Genomic DNA, 14,455 nt, shown 5'->3' with positions numbered 1-14,455 from the left:
ACCTTTGCATTTTGAAACCAATATGTAAAATCCATTCTAAAGATAATAATCTAAACTTAAAATAGTTTTTTGCTTTAATTACTCCAACACATGCTTATCTTTCAATTGCACATTATGTTACTCATTATCATTATTTTACATATGTCAACCTCGTTTGGTTTCTCTTTACTTCTAAAGAAAATAGGCACATTTTCAGTGAATTCCAGTTTAATGTTAATGTTTCCATATTATAATTGCTGTAGTGAATATGCATTTAAGTAGATTTTTCTCTTTACCAAATTGTGCATAAATCAGAAGGATGAGTGCAAAATCTATATATTTAAAAAATCCAAGCTGACTGCTTATGTAGACCTGGGTTTAAAATGCCCCAATTTTAAAATTCTGACTATATGACATATTTATCCCTGTCCACACACATACACTCAATGTAAAGAGCATAGAAAATCAAATAATTTCATTTATTTTGGTGGATAACAAAAGCACACAACAAGAATATTGAGAGAATTCAGTAAATGCCTAATTGCCATATAATTTGTTATGATTGTTTGTGCCAGTATCTATTTAAGTAATAGACTAGAACTAATTCTAATTGTATCAGCAATGTGAAGTAAAAATTTTTTTTTAGGTGATAAACTCTTTGTTCTCAGGTGGGTTACACAACCCAACAGCCTTCAAATTAACATCTGATGAAGGAGTAACATTTTTTTTTTCTGTACATAGGCATGTTCAGTTATCCTGGGTTGAAAATTAGCTACTGGATCCCAAAGAGTTTTAGAAACATAATGATGGGCAGAGAGAATGTGCCCGTTTGTGTAAATCATCTAAAAGGAGGCTTCCTCACTGGTTATCCTATTGAAAGGTCAGGAAGGCTGTGGATCTATAAATAGATCTGATTACCAACAGAGGGTAAATCTCTAAGCATGTTAGCCTCTGAGTTCAGCTGTCACTGATTTACCCTCAATCCCTGAAGCCTAGCAGCTTCACGTTTCCTATTTTTAGTTACACAAATTTGCTTTTTAACAATATTTATAGAATATGGTACCAATATGCAACAGCACCCTTAACTAAAGCTGCTATGGTTAAAGGATACAAAAGGAAAAAGAAGTTGTGAGGTCAGGAAGGCAATCCAAACTGCACAGGCTAATGTCTAAATGTCTCTGAGGCAACATGCAAGTGTAAATTATGAGCCCCAAGAGTCAAGTCACTTGGCTACAGAAACCCCTTTCTCCTGATACTCCTGTATTCTACAGAGCTCACAATGCATTTTTCCCCTCAAAATGCTGGCCTGTCATTGGTCCAAAAACTTGAGGTGAGACATACAACTTTCGAATCTTATTTTTCAATTCTATAGTACTGAAATTGGCCTTTATATTTACAAGATCAGAAACTGACATTCTAAATCTCCATAAGCTAAAGGGCTAGTTAAGAAAGAATTTAATGCTATGAAGAACTCAACTTCCTTATTCCATTATGGTATGCTTCCTGAGCCTAAAAGGCACATGCTTCATTAAGCTATTTAAAGGTTTTAGTTCAAAACAATTGCACAGCTTTTAACTTCCCATTGGGAATTGTATGTAATTCATGGGCTGGATAAAGTAATATTTCAATTACCTGAGTAAGATTCAAACATAAGAAATTAAGACACTGATATCAATAATTTTCCTAATGATAATTTTGGTGATGATACAGGATAATGAGAAACTGAATATCACATTTGCATCTTCCAAAACAGCTAAAAATGTTATAAAGAAAAAATTGACAGGGAAGCATTTATATTCACCAGTACACTGTGATATTAAATAACAGGCTTTGAACAACATTGAAGTTTAAGGAAACTTAAAATTGTTAAATGCTACCAATTTTATTTTAAATTAAGTGATGAGAACCTATGAGAAATATACATATTACAAAGAAATCATTTGTTGTCTTGATAAGTAGCTTAGATATCTGATACCACTCTGAGGCTCCCACTACTTGAAAAAAAAAAAAATAACCTTCTTTCTTGTATAAGGAAAGACAGCTTTTTACTTTCTTCCAAAAATGGTTAATGGCAGGAGGTAAGAAAGAAAAAGCTTTAAGTAAATGTCTGTTGTCCATTAACAGTTGATCCCAAACTCATTATCAAAATGTCCGTCTTAAATTATGTATACATGACTATGCAAAATTGAATTGGGAAGTAGTGCTTGGTAAAATTGTCCTTCTGTTTCCATGGAAACAGATGCTAGATTGCATCTCTTTAAGGCTTGTTTTAAAGTGGAAAACTACAGCACATTAATATCCCACTATCCAAGTTTAAAACTTATTATATCTCATAGATTTTTGAATTTTGGGGGATTTTGAAGCAGCACTTCATAGCATGCCTATGTACTTCATATAGGGCATCTTTTATTTCTTGGGATTTCTTAACTATTTGTGGGTTTGTTGTTTTTTTGTTTTTTTTTTTTTTGGTTTTTTTTTTTTTTTTGCCATATCTCCTGCCCCCATTTCGGTAGAATGGGTTAAGAGTAAAGGGTTTCACTTATTTGACTTTGCATCCTTAGCATGTAACATATAGATTCCAACTCCACCTCTTATTTAATGAAAGCACTTTGAATAAACTGTAGTAATACAAGCTATTTTGTCTTTCTAATTATAAGAAAAAGCAAGCTTTAATGTCAGACTAACATGTATTTGAATCCTGACTTTAATAGGTAGCTCAATGACCTATAGGTGAATCACATAAAACTTCTATATGTCAGTTTCCATTTTAAACGGGGATAATAATAAATCCCAAGTCATGGAGTTGAGATTTTTTAGTAAGAAATTAAATACTTTTTAAATATACATGGAATTGTTATAAGGCATCTAGCGTAGTGTTTGACTAAATGAGACATCAGTAAATGGTAGCTATAATAATTACAATAACTGTTACTACTGATGCTGCTCTACTACTCCTTGCAAGGCATTATGCTAGATGCTTTATATCTTCAATCATCACTATAGCCCTTTATGATTGTCTTCACATTGCTAACAGGCAGCAGAGAGGATACCTAGGTGCCATTTGAGTAGTAAGCTATGACTTCAGGATTTAAACCTTCCTCTGCTTGCCTCCAAGGTCTGGGATTTTTTCAATACAACATGCTGCCTTTTCTGGATATGTTTCAAAAACCCAGAAAGGTGCAATCTCTCTCTTTCAACCCATTTCTGTACATTAAAATACGGCCAACTGATCTATCACAGAAGACAGCCAATTCAAAATCAGTAGGTTGTACAAAGGAATTTACCCACACTATATTTTTAGTTTTTTAGCAAGTCAGTTAATTAGGTTTCCTTGATGTAGCACAGGAAACCATAGGATTGGATTTAAAGAGAAAATTTTTAATGTTTATTTTTGAGAGAGAGAGAATGAGCGGGGGAGGGACAGAGAGAGCCAGAGACACAGAACTCGAAGTAAGCTCCAGGCTCTGAGCTGTCAGAACATAGCCCCACGTGGGGCCCAAACCCTCGAACTGCAAGATCATGACCTGAGCCGAAGTGGGATGGTCAACCGACTGAGCCACCCAGGCACCCCATAAAATTGGATTTTTAACACAGAAGTAAATATCTAGGTTCTGTTTTAGAGCCCTTTCTTGGGAGTCACTCTGGTGGCCCCAGAGAATTTCAAAAAAGTCTCCTTACTCTTATCTGTTTTGTTATATGCCCTGGTGATACCTCATTTTAGAAAAAGTAATCCATATTTACTCATTAGCTGGGTCCACTGACTGCAGCCAGAGAAACACTCGACTACAAGAATGGAAACATGCCCTTCTTCTTAGGGTACTGTCAAGTTCACAATTGTTAAACTTTTCAGTAAAGAAATGAAAGAAAGTATTAGATATTGATGATCTTCAGTAGCATTAGATCATAAAACTAGCATGCAAACAGTGTTTTAGTTTAAAAAGCACTTATTTTTTTATGTATTAAATATAAATCACTGTAACATTAGTACTTACGTGGAAATATTGCATATTTGAAAAACAATGGCAACAACCTCCCCCCAATAAAAGCCAACAAGAATTAAAAACAACAACACCCTGAGGCACAGGACTATTAACTAGAATGACACTTAGAAAGTCATACATTCACTGTTATTACACATGAATCTGTGCACTACATTATTCAGATTAAGGTTAAATAGATGTAAACTGAAAGATTCTATAAAGAGATATTTACATGGTTAACCAGGAAGAGGAGATTTGACAAATAGTGCCGGGATGTGGCACAGAAAAACAGCCTTTAAAAACCAATTCAGGTAGGGGTCCACCCAGTTTCAGTGTTTTTTTTCTTCAATCATTTTCTCCTTAATCATAAATAAATTACATTTATAGATTAAAGTTACAGATTTTTATTTTCAGCAAATGAACCAAAAAAGTGCTAGATTATATTCTATACATTTCAGATATTCTATTTTGATCCAAGAAAATGGCAATTTTAACCTAAGGACAGACCTAATTAATAATTATTTTCCAAGCGCATTGCATCATTGCTGTCAAAATTATTTAATTACAGCCAGTATTAAATTAGTTATGATTCTCAAATCTAATCCCTATTAAGTGGAAAATTACAAATTTGGAACATATAATTCATAAAGGAATGGGTTTTAAGTTTGAGACACTGAATATATGTTTATATAGTCATAATGAAACCAACTATGTATTTCTAAAGATAATAGACATTTTAGAAAACAATGGCATAGGGTCAGTGGTTTTCAGTGGGCCTACAGAGTCAACACGATTTAAATTACACTGAGATATTACTCCTCATGGATGTACAAGGAGACTCTCAGAGGCTACAAGATGTGTGATATTACAGTAGGCTGAGTACCAAAACAGATGATTCCAGTTAACTTCTATTAGGCCAGACAGTAATGCAATTTACAAAAATATAACTGATGCTAATGTTACTATTTGATTTTGCTTTGGAAAATATATTTTTTTAAACATATTACTTATATTAACATGTAATGGATATCATCATCATCATCATCATCCATTTTTTTTTTTAAGTAGATTCCATGCCCAGCATGGAGCCCAATGTAGAGCTTGAACTCATGACCTTGAGATCAAGAGTCAGATGCTTAGCCAACTGAGCTACCCAGGTGTCCCCAGATAACATGATTTTTTTAAAAAGAAATTTTCAATGTTTATTTGAGAGTGAGCAAGCGCGTGTGAGCACGAGTGGGGAAGGGTCAGAGAGACAGAGGGAGACACAGAATCCAAAGCAGGCTCCAGACTGAGCTGTCAGCACAGAGCCTGACGTGGGGCTCGAACCCATAAATTGGGAGATCATGACCTGAGCTGAAGTCGGACGCTTAACCGACTGAGCCACGCAGGTGCCCCCAGAAAACATTATTTTTAATGGATTAATAAGTAAGTTTTAAAATTATCAGGTTTAGTTTCAATACATTAAATGTAGATTTTATCCCACTTAAACCAAAGTTCTTAGCGTTCACAAGAAATTATAAAAGTGGAAGATCCATATGACCAAAAAGTTTCTGACCTGTTGGTAAATAAATAAGAAAATAGTCTTAAACTACCCCTTACTTTTGCAAATTTCAGTGATAAAGACCTTTACAGTCTTTGAGACTATAAGTGACTTGAGAATTTACTTCAAATAGATCTATTTAAAAACGCTTAAACCATTTTATTCATAACATAAAAAAACATTGAGTTCCTTAGAAATTGCTCCATTTGCAAAATATATTTATAACTTAACCAAAATAAATAATTCATACCTCACCAAGTGAGTAATAACGTCTTGGGATCTGGGAGTCCGGATAGATGTTTTCAAGGTACCAAGAAAAGGGCTTACACTTCAGATTTTCTCTTAGTGTTTTCCTGACTGACACATCTCCGTAATCCACTTTGACAACACCTGGAATTTTTCAGAGAAACAGGCAAATCAGTTCTATTTCCGTTTTAGTACTGTTTCACTCTGTTTACTTTGCTATCAGTTTTTTCCCCCCTCTATAATTACAATTCCATCAAATTCAAGTGCATTTGCAGCTGCTACTAAACTGATTTTCTTACTAGCAACAAATTAGTACATGAAATAGGTATCAAAAACAGATTTTCCTTTGGTTATGGCTTTTCAAATGCAAATATTTATTACCAAGTACTTACACTTCTTAGATTGAATAATTAATCAAATAAGTGTAAATTGGTATTAATTTAGCATCTCATAATTAAAGCTTAACTGAGCCGTGTGATAATGTAGCTGCTTCTCTTTATTAAAAATTCCAATCCTCATATTTTCCTAGTGTCTTTTACTCACCACCATAGATTTCATGATAAATTTATATAAATATGATCCTCACAATGAACACTTGTGTGTTCTTTCTCTCTTCTAGAAATTTTACTCTATCTCAGTCTGCCATAGACCTGATTTTTTCTTTATTTTTTTCCTGTATTATTTTATTAATTAATGTAAGCCAGCTTGAATTCTTGGATAAGTTAGTAAATAGATAAGAGGTTAACATACACAGATGACTTATACTCACATATGTACATTAAAAATGCTTAATTTCACTTCATGTAACAGTATAATATATGAAATTAAAACGAATATTTCCATTGATGGTCATAAAAGATGCTTTCCAACTGAGAATTAAAACCAACAATGCTACTGATTTTTACATAAAAAGAAATCATGGTGGTATTATTTGTTCATTACTATCAATATTAAAAATGATTTGAATGAAATAATGATGAGAAGATTACATTTCTTAGATTACTTTGAAAAGGTCTCTGTTTAACCTGTTTCCTTTGAGATGAATAAGCAACCAGACTTGGGTACGTGCGTGTGCGCGCACACACACACACACACCCACACACCCAAAGGGCCCAGTACTTGGTATATACTGTCCCAATTAAGCAGCAAAACCTAACAATCCTATAAAATAATGAATAATTGTTTAGACCGTCCAAATATCTGTAACTAATGTCATTATTTGAGTCACTGTATTCAAGAGGCAACACTCTTGAAGTTCATTACCTGTTAGTTTCCCCCTTCCCCCACTGTTCTTCAAACATTCTTCAGAATTTTTGTTTTTCCAAAATTAAATGCCTTAGTGTTGTTAGAAAGCATTCTGATGATGCTTAAGCAGCCAAACCATTTCCTTTTAAAAGACAATATTGATTTTTCTAGCTGGTGTTTGGATGGAAAACAATAAGGTCTTTGGGCTTTTAAAACAGATAAATATTTGCTTTCAAAATAATTCTATTCAGAACTTCCAATCTGGAGTGTAACCTTTAAAAAAAGAGGCTGGAAAACATTTACAAAACAGATCACTACAAGAACTTCTCTTTGTATTAACTGCTACATGAATTGCAATGACCTAATAAACACTCTTGAAAATCATATATAGAGATGCTATATATAGAGTGGGGGGAGGGCAGAAAGAAAGGGAGACACAGAATCAAGAGAAGGCTCCAGGCTCTGGGCTGACAGAACAGAGCCCACACAGGGCTCAAACTCACGAACCATGAGATCATGGCCTTAGACAAAGTCGGATATTTAACCAACTGAGCCACCCAGGCACCTCTTTCCTAGAAGGCATTTATGAGCAGTTTTCTGATTGAAAAGGAGTTTGAAGATTCATTTACATATGTTTTACATTAGATAAGAGAAAATGTTAATTGCCCACATCAGATTTGGCAAAGATTTGGTTGGTGGAAAATGACAGATGCTATTAGAAGAAGCTAAAACCTTCTCACCTTACCACCTCTAAGCCACCCCTTGGCATTGCCACTACAACATGGGTTTGTCTTAGTCCTAGATAATTACTTTAAATTACTGTTAGAAATGTACCAAAATACTATGGGCTTATGTTAATATTTTGGTGTGGATGGCTTTTTCCCTCTGTTTTTACCCACATAGAAATCAGATACTATGAGGGTCAGTATCCAAAATACATAAAGAACTTACACAACTCAATAGCCAAGAAACAATCCAATTAAAAAACAGGCATAAGACATGAACAGAGTTCTCCAAAGGCCTGCAGATGACCAACAGACATAAAAAGATGTTCATTGTCATTTATCATCAGGGAGATCCAAATCAACATTACAATGAGGTATCGCAAGTGTCAAAAACACAAGAAACAAAAGTGTTGGCAAGGATGGGGAGAAAAAGGAACCCTCTTACACTGTTGGTGGGAATGCAAACTGGTGCACCCATTGTGGAAAACAGTATGGAGGTTCTTCAAAAAATTAAAAATAGAACTACCTTACAATCTACTAATCACACTACTGGGTATCCACCCAAAGAATATGAAAATACTAGGAGGGTACATACACCTCTTCTTTATAGCAGCATTATTTCCAATAGCCAAATTATGAAAGCAGCCAAGTGTTCATCAATAGATGAATATATAGAGAAGAATATATAATATTATTCAGCCATGAAACAGAATGAGATCCTGCCATTTGCAATGACATGGATAGAGCTAGAGAGTATAATGCTAGGCAAAATAAGTCAGAGAAAAACAAATACCATATGATGTATCTCATATGTGGAATTTAAGAAACCAAATGAGCAAAGAAAAAAGAGAAAGACAAACCAAGAAACAGACTCTTAACTATAGAGAAAAAACTGATGGTTATCAGAAGGGAGATTAATGGGGAGTAGGTGAAATAGGTGATGGGGATCAAGGAGTACGTTTGTCATGATGAGCACTGGGTGATGTCTGGAATTGTTGAATCACTATATATACACCTGAAAGTAATATAATACTATGTTAACTATACTGGGAATAAAATAAAACTAAAAAAAAAAAAACTATTCATTGAGCCCTAAAAAAACGTGGTATGTGAGAGACAGCAGTGGTCACCCAACATTCATGTATTTTTCCACATTTCCAGCCCTTGCTGGAAATTAGGCAAGGGTATTGACTAGTCCTGGGCAATAAGCTATTAGGGGAAAGGGATAAATGTCACTGCTTGTCCTAAAGACAGAAGACCAGGTGTGACACCCTCTGGCTCTTTTTTCATCTATCGCAGGGGCTAAGGAGGCCTTGTACCACAGTGGGTACGGCTACAAGATGGTAAGGCCTTTATTAGCCTGTGTCAGTGAGAGACTGTGAAGTGGAGCCTGAATTATCCAGTTCCATGGCTTGAATTGATCCCCCCCTCCCATCATCCTGGGTTATTGCTCTATCCTCTATTCTGCTTACTCATTCTCCACTTGTTTCCCAAACTCTTATCTACAACCCAAACCTCTCTAAAGTACTTTATCCAATTGTTTACCTAGCAATTTCACTGGGATCTAAATAGGCATCCCAAATTTGATATGTCCAAAATAGTCCTCTTGATTTTCCAGCTTCATTCATCTCCAGGGTTCTCCTTTCAGCAACTACCACAAATGTCTACCCATTTTCTCAGGGCAAAAACATAAGAGTAATTATCTTTAACTCATACACACACATATTCAGCTCATTAGAAATTCCTATTTGTTCTACACTCAAAATATGTCCTCAGCCCCTCAAAAATCCCCTTTGCCATCCTGGTTGCACAATCTCTCATCTCTTGCCTGAACCAGCATTGTAACAGGCTCCTAAATAGTCCCCCGGGCATCTACAATTCTCCATCTATCCTTTATTCACTATTGCCTACTCCCTGGACAATACAATTGAAATATAAAGTCATGTCACTATCCTGCCCCAAAGCTTCCAATGATTTTTTTTCATTGTGCTAAGAATAATTGACAATATCCCAGCCATTGCCTAAGATCCTTCATGAAATGAATCTTGATTATCTCTATTACCTAACCATCTGTATTCACTTCACTGTAGCCACAATGGCTTTTTTGTATTCTTTCCTTTTCTTCAAACATGCCAAGTTCTTTCCCAACTCACAGCTTCTACTTGTCCTTTTTCCTGTCTGGTATGGTATTAATCAGGACCCCCCATGAGTTGTCCTTCAGTATACTGAAGTGTCTGCTAAGACTTCACTTCCTCAGAGTCATTTTGACCTTCCTACCTAAATGGATCCCTCCCTCCCATCATCCTGCATCATTGCTCTATCCTCTATTCTGTTTAATCATTCTCCAGGGTACTTATAACTAACTGACATCATATTATAGATTAACTCTATTATATCCCCAATAAAAATTTTGTATAAGTTACTTAATCTCTTGAAGCCCAGGGTATCCTATCTGATAATGTGTCGTGTGATGTTGTGAAAACTATGTAATATATGAAAAGAGCACTGTATGTAGTATAGTATACGTTATTGGTATATAATAATTACTGAATACATATTGTATATTTTAATGGATATCTCGTTTCTGCATGCCTGACATCCATTCTGCCTTCTGATAAGGGCATTCAAATTCTCTTTGAGCAATCACTCCTCTCTCACTTTCAGTTTGTGTGAATTGATAACCACACCGCTCTTCCCATCTTCCCAGCTCCAACTGGATACATAAACTAAAGGGATATCACCAGGGAATCTTGTTTAAATGCAGATTCTGATTCAGTTGGTCTGAATGAGGCCTGAGAATCTGCATATCTAATAGGCTCCCAGGCGATGCTGTTGTTGTTCAGGCCAAATCCAAGTAACACCCAAGACAATCAAGGCTTTCCATTTTTCCATCTTACACATAACCCATCATGATGATTGGCTCAGGAATGGACCTATGAACCAGCCAGCCTAATAAAAATATATACTCTGAGAATTTTCTAGGACTGTTATGAAGTTGAAGTTCTATTTCCTCTGGAATTGCTAGCTGTAAAGATGATTTAAGCCTGGAATTTCTGAGGCTACCATATAGAGAATGCCTAAGACAGTGACATAAATACAGGAGTGAAATAAACACATAGATAGAAAAAGAAAGTGAAAAAAAGACAAAAATACAGAACAGAGGCCAAGCCAAGATTAAGTCTGCAGATATTTATTGTGTCCCAACTATATACAAGGTACATTTTCTAGACACTTGGGATATATCAATGAACAAAACAAATTAAAAATATCTTCCTCTGTGGAGTTTACATTCTAGAGGAGAGAGACATAAACAGTAATACATTCAAAGGTGATACATGTTATGACAAAAATACACTAGTGTGAGGGAGGAATGTTGTAATAGAATTCATCTTAATATGCTATTATTTTTTTCAAAGGCAACTTATAAAAATTTCAAGTTTTTAAAGTAAGTCTTTCAGTGAGACTTGCAGAGACACTGGGAAAGCTCTGACAATTAGATAAAGCTTCATAATAAGTTAAAAAGATTATTTTTATCCACTCATGATTTGTAAGTGTGATTAATAGGTAAATAACAAGTACAGTTTTGTTATCCTTTAATAACCTGTCCTTTGTTCATCATTTTAAAATCTATTTCAAGGTAGTATTAAATTTAGATATGTAGAGCAATCATGCCTTAAAATTTTAAATTGATAATAAATTGAAGATCAATAATCTCAGTTAAGTTCTTCCTTAGTAGATGGCTAATAAGCCTATAGTTCTGGTTCCCTATAATCAAGGTACCTGAAGACAGAATGGCCTGATTATAAGCCAAAGCTTAGAGTTTTATATGCAAGAATATATATTGCAGCACAGCTTAATGTGGAGAGAAGGGGACATTATTTCCTTCAATCAGGAATATGTAAGTAGATCAATGGTATGTATATCTAATTACCAAAATACATATATTGAAACAATTAGGTCTATATGAGAATATGGAAAAATGTTAATAAAATACAGATAAATTTAAATATATATAAATGTTTTTATTGTCATTATAACTAAATAAAACAAATGTGAAACAAAAAACAGAAAAATAAAAAACAGCACATTCCCTTTGCTACTAAAGGAGAGGAAAAAAAACTTTAAAAAAAATCTATTTTTTCCTTAAGCACACTTAAAACTATGCAGCTAATCAGTGTTTTTTATGTACAGTGATATCATATTAATAATATACTTGTATATTATAGTAGACCATTATACATAGTTTCAACTCAATTTTTTAATATACTTTCAAAATTCCTTATTAATAGAAAATCACCTTCTTTCTTTTTTCTTTTTTATTTTCTTATTTACTTTGAAACTTTATCAGGAGCTTTATGGATGAAGATCTGCATTTCTTTCTCCTCAAAAGTATTCATAATAGAAAATCATTTTTTAAATATTTATTTACTTATTTTGAGAGAGAGTGTGAACACAAGCAAGGGAGAAGCAGAGAGAGAGGGAGAGAGAGAATTTTAAACAGTCTCTGCGCTGTCAGCACAGAGCCAGATGTGGGGCTTAAACTCAGGAACTGTGAGATCATGACCTAGGCCAAAACCAAGAGTTGGTCGCTTAACCAACTAAGCCACCCAGGCACCCCTAAAAATCATTTTTAAGCCACTTAGAGATTATTATATTCTAGAGTATTTAAATACTATATTTCAAATTTTTTTACTGAAAATTATTCTTTTAAGTCACCATTTTAATTTTTATCTGTTCTTGATACACACACAAATTACCCAGGCTCATAACCACTCACTAGGAAGTTATTGAGTAGAATTACATTAACAGGCTGATGGCACATGCCAGCTAATAATATATAGTGATTATCTGTTGAATTTATTATTTCCTATTATTACTGCAATTTTATTTTAATGGAATAAAAATGAGATGATGAATTGTGCAATGATTATAGCTTCTACTGAGAGATATCACATAGAAGTTGCAAATAAAAGACAACTTCTCAATTTATTTAAGTCTGTCTGATTCCATAGTCAATAGTTTGGGCAGGTCTTGAGGCTACATTTTCTAGGTAATTGCCTCAAACTTCAGTTCAATTTGGTAATAAAAACCTCATTTTCAACTGCTTACTCCCAGATCAAGGAGAATATGGGAAATAAGAAAAGTGGATCTTTGCAATGGCCTTTAAAAATAAAGGTCAATTTAGTATCAGTTAAGGCAAATGGACTATAAAATCTATGGTAGGAAAAAAAAATCCAAGTAAGGATGTTCAAGGCAGTGTTTAGAACACTAGAACAGCCAGATTATGTAGTCATCTTCTCCATATTCTATGGAAAATGCAAAGGAGATATGGAGCCAATAAAAATACCAGTGATCTAGGGGCACCTGGATGGTTCAGTAGCTTAAATGTCTAACTTCAGCTCAGGTCATGATCTCGTGATTCGTGGGTTCGAGACCCATATCAGGGTCTGTTCTGACAGCTCAGAGCCTGGACCCTGCTTTGGATCTGTGTCTCCCTCACTCTCTGCCCCTCCTCGCTCACCCTCTGTTTCTCTTTCTCTCAAAAAATGAATAAACATTAAACAGATTTTTAAAAAATACCATGATCTACTTGCATGAATTTGTTTTTTATCCCCCAGCAGTAAGGAAAAGTTTGCACACAATTTATATATTGGTCTTTTTAAAACCTCTTACAGGGGCACCTGGGTGGCTCAGTGGGCTAAGCGCCCAACTTCAGCTCAGGACATGATCTGGTGGTTTGTGAGTTTGAGCACCATGTCGGGCTCTGTGCTGACAGCTCAGAGCCTGGAGCTGCTTCAGATTCTGTATCTCTCTCTCTCTCTCTTTGCCCTTTCTCTGCTCACACTCTGTCTCTCACTCTGTCAAAAATAATATAAAAACATTTTAAAATTAAAAAAAAAAAACTTCTTATAGTTATTTGAGATATATTCATTGCAGATAATTCTAAAACATTAATAAATATGAAAAGTAAAATAAAAATCAATTGTAATATGGCTATATTTACTTTATGGTATTGATTTTTCTAGATTTCTATTTATGTATAACTGTAAGATACATTTCTTACAAAAAATGATTCTGTACTATGTATAATGTAATATTAACTTGCAATGTAATTTTTTTGCTAAAACAGTATGTCATGATAACTTTTCAGGTCAACTAAACTCTTCTATACCTTAGTTTTTAATGCCTCTGTGGTATTCTATTTTACAAATTAGTAATAACTTAATCCATTTCCTATACTTGGACATTCAAGTTATTTCTAACTTTGGACTTTAAAATCAATGAACATCTTTGCACATTTTTATCATGCCTTTTATTTCATTAGGATAATTTTTTAGAAGCAATGTATTTTGATAAATTATGTGATTTCAAGACATATATATATATGTGTGTGTGTATATTTGTATGTGTGTGTGTGTGTATATATATATGTATATGTATATGTATATGTATATATAAAACTAACCTGCTTTCCAGAAAGGTTCAAATTTACATAACTTCTTACAGTGTAGGAAGCTAATTTCCCTTCCAGAACACTGGCTATTTTAATTTATCCTTTAATTTACCATTTTTTAAATAATGTGAAGGTAAATGGTATTATATTACTATTTAAAATTGATTACTAGTGACTTCTGGGGAAGATGGCAGAAGAGGAGTATGGTAAGCTCACCTCATCCCATAGATACAATTAGATAACACCTACATGACTATAAATAACCCAGAAAACAATGAGAAGA

At 34.2% G+C, this 14,455-nt stretch overlaps 1 protein-coding gene across 6 annotated transcripts in view; it reads right to left on the bottom strand.

Moving 5' to 3' along the window:
* The window catches only part of GALNT13 (polypeptide N-acetylgalactosaminyltransferase 13), a 581,924-nt gene that overhangs the window by 58,585 nt on the left and 508,884 nt on the right, over positions 1-14,455 (bottom strand). For all 6 annotated transcript variants that reach the window (XM_045033831.1, XM_023259332.2, XM_011285258.4 and 3 more), the window contains one exon: positions 5,753-5,892. In XM_045033831.1, the coding sequence (XP_044889766.1) occupies positions 5,753-5,892 (140 nt within the window). The remainder of the gene's footprint in view (positions 1-5,752; positions 5,893-14,455) is intronic.

Source organism: Felis catus, chromosome C1 (assembly GCF_018350175.1).
Source record: "Felis catus isolate Fca126 chromosome C1, F.catus_Fca126_mat1.0, whole genome shotgun sequence".
Lineage (NCBI taxonomy): Eukaryota > Metazoa > Chordata > Mammalia > Carnivora > Felidae > Felis > Felis catus.
This window is presented reverse-complemented; position numbering and strand designations above follow the sequence as displayed.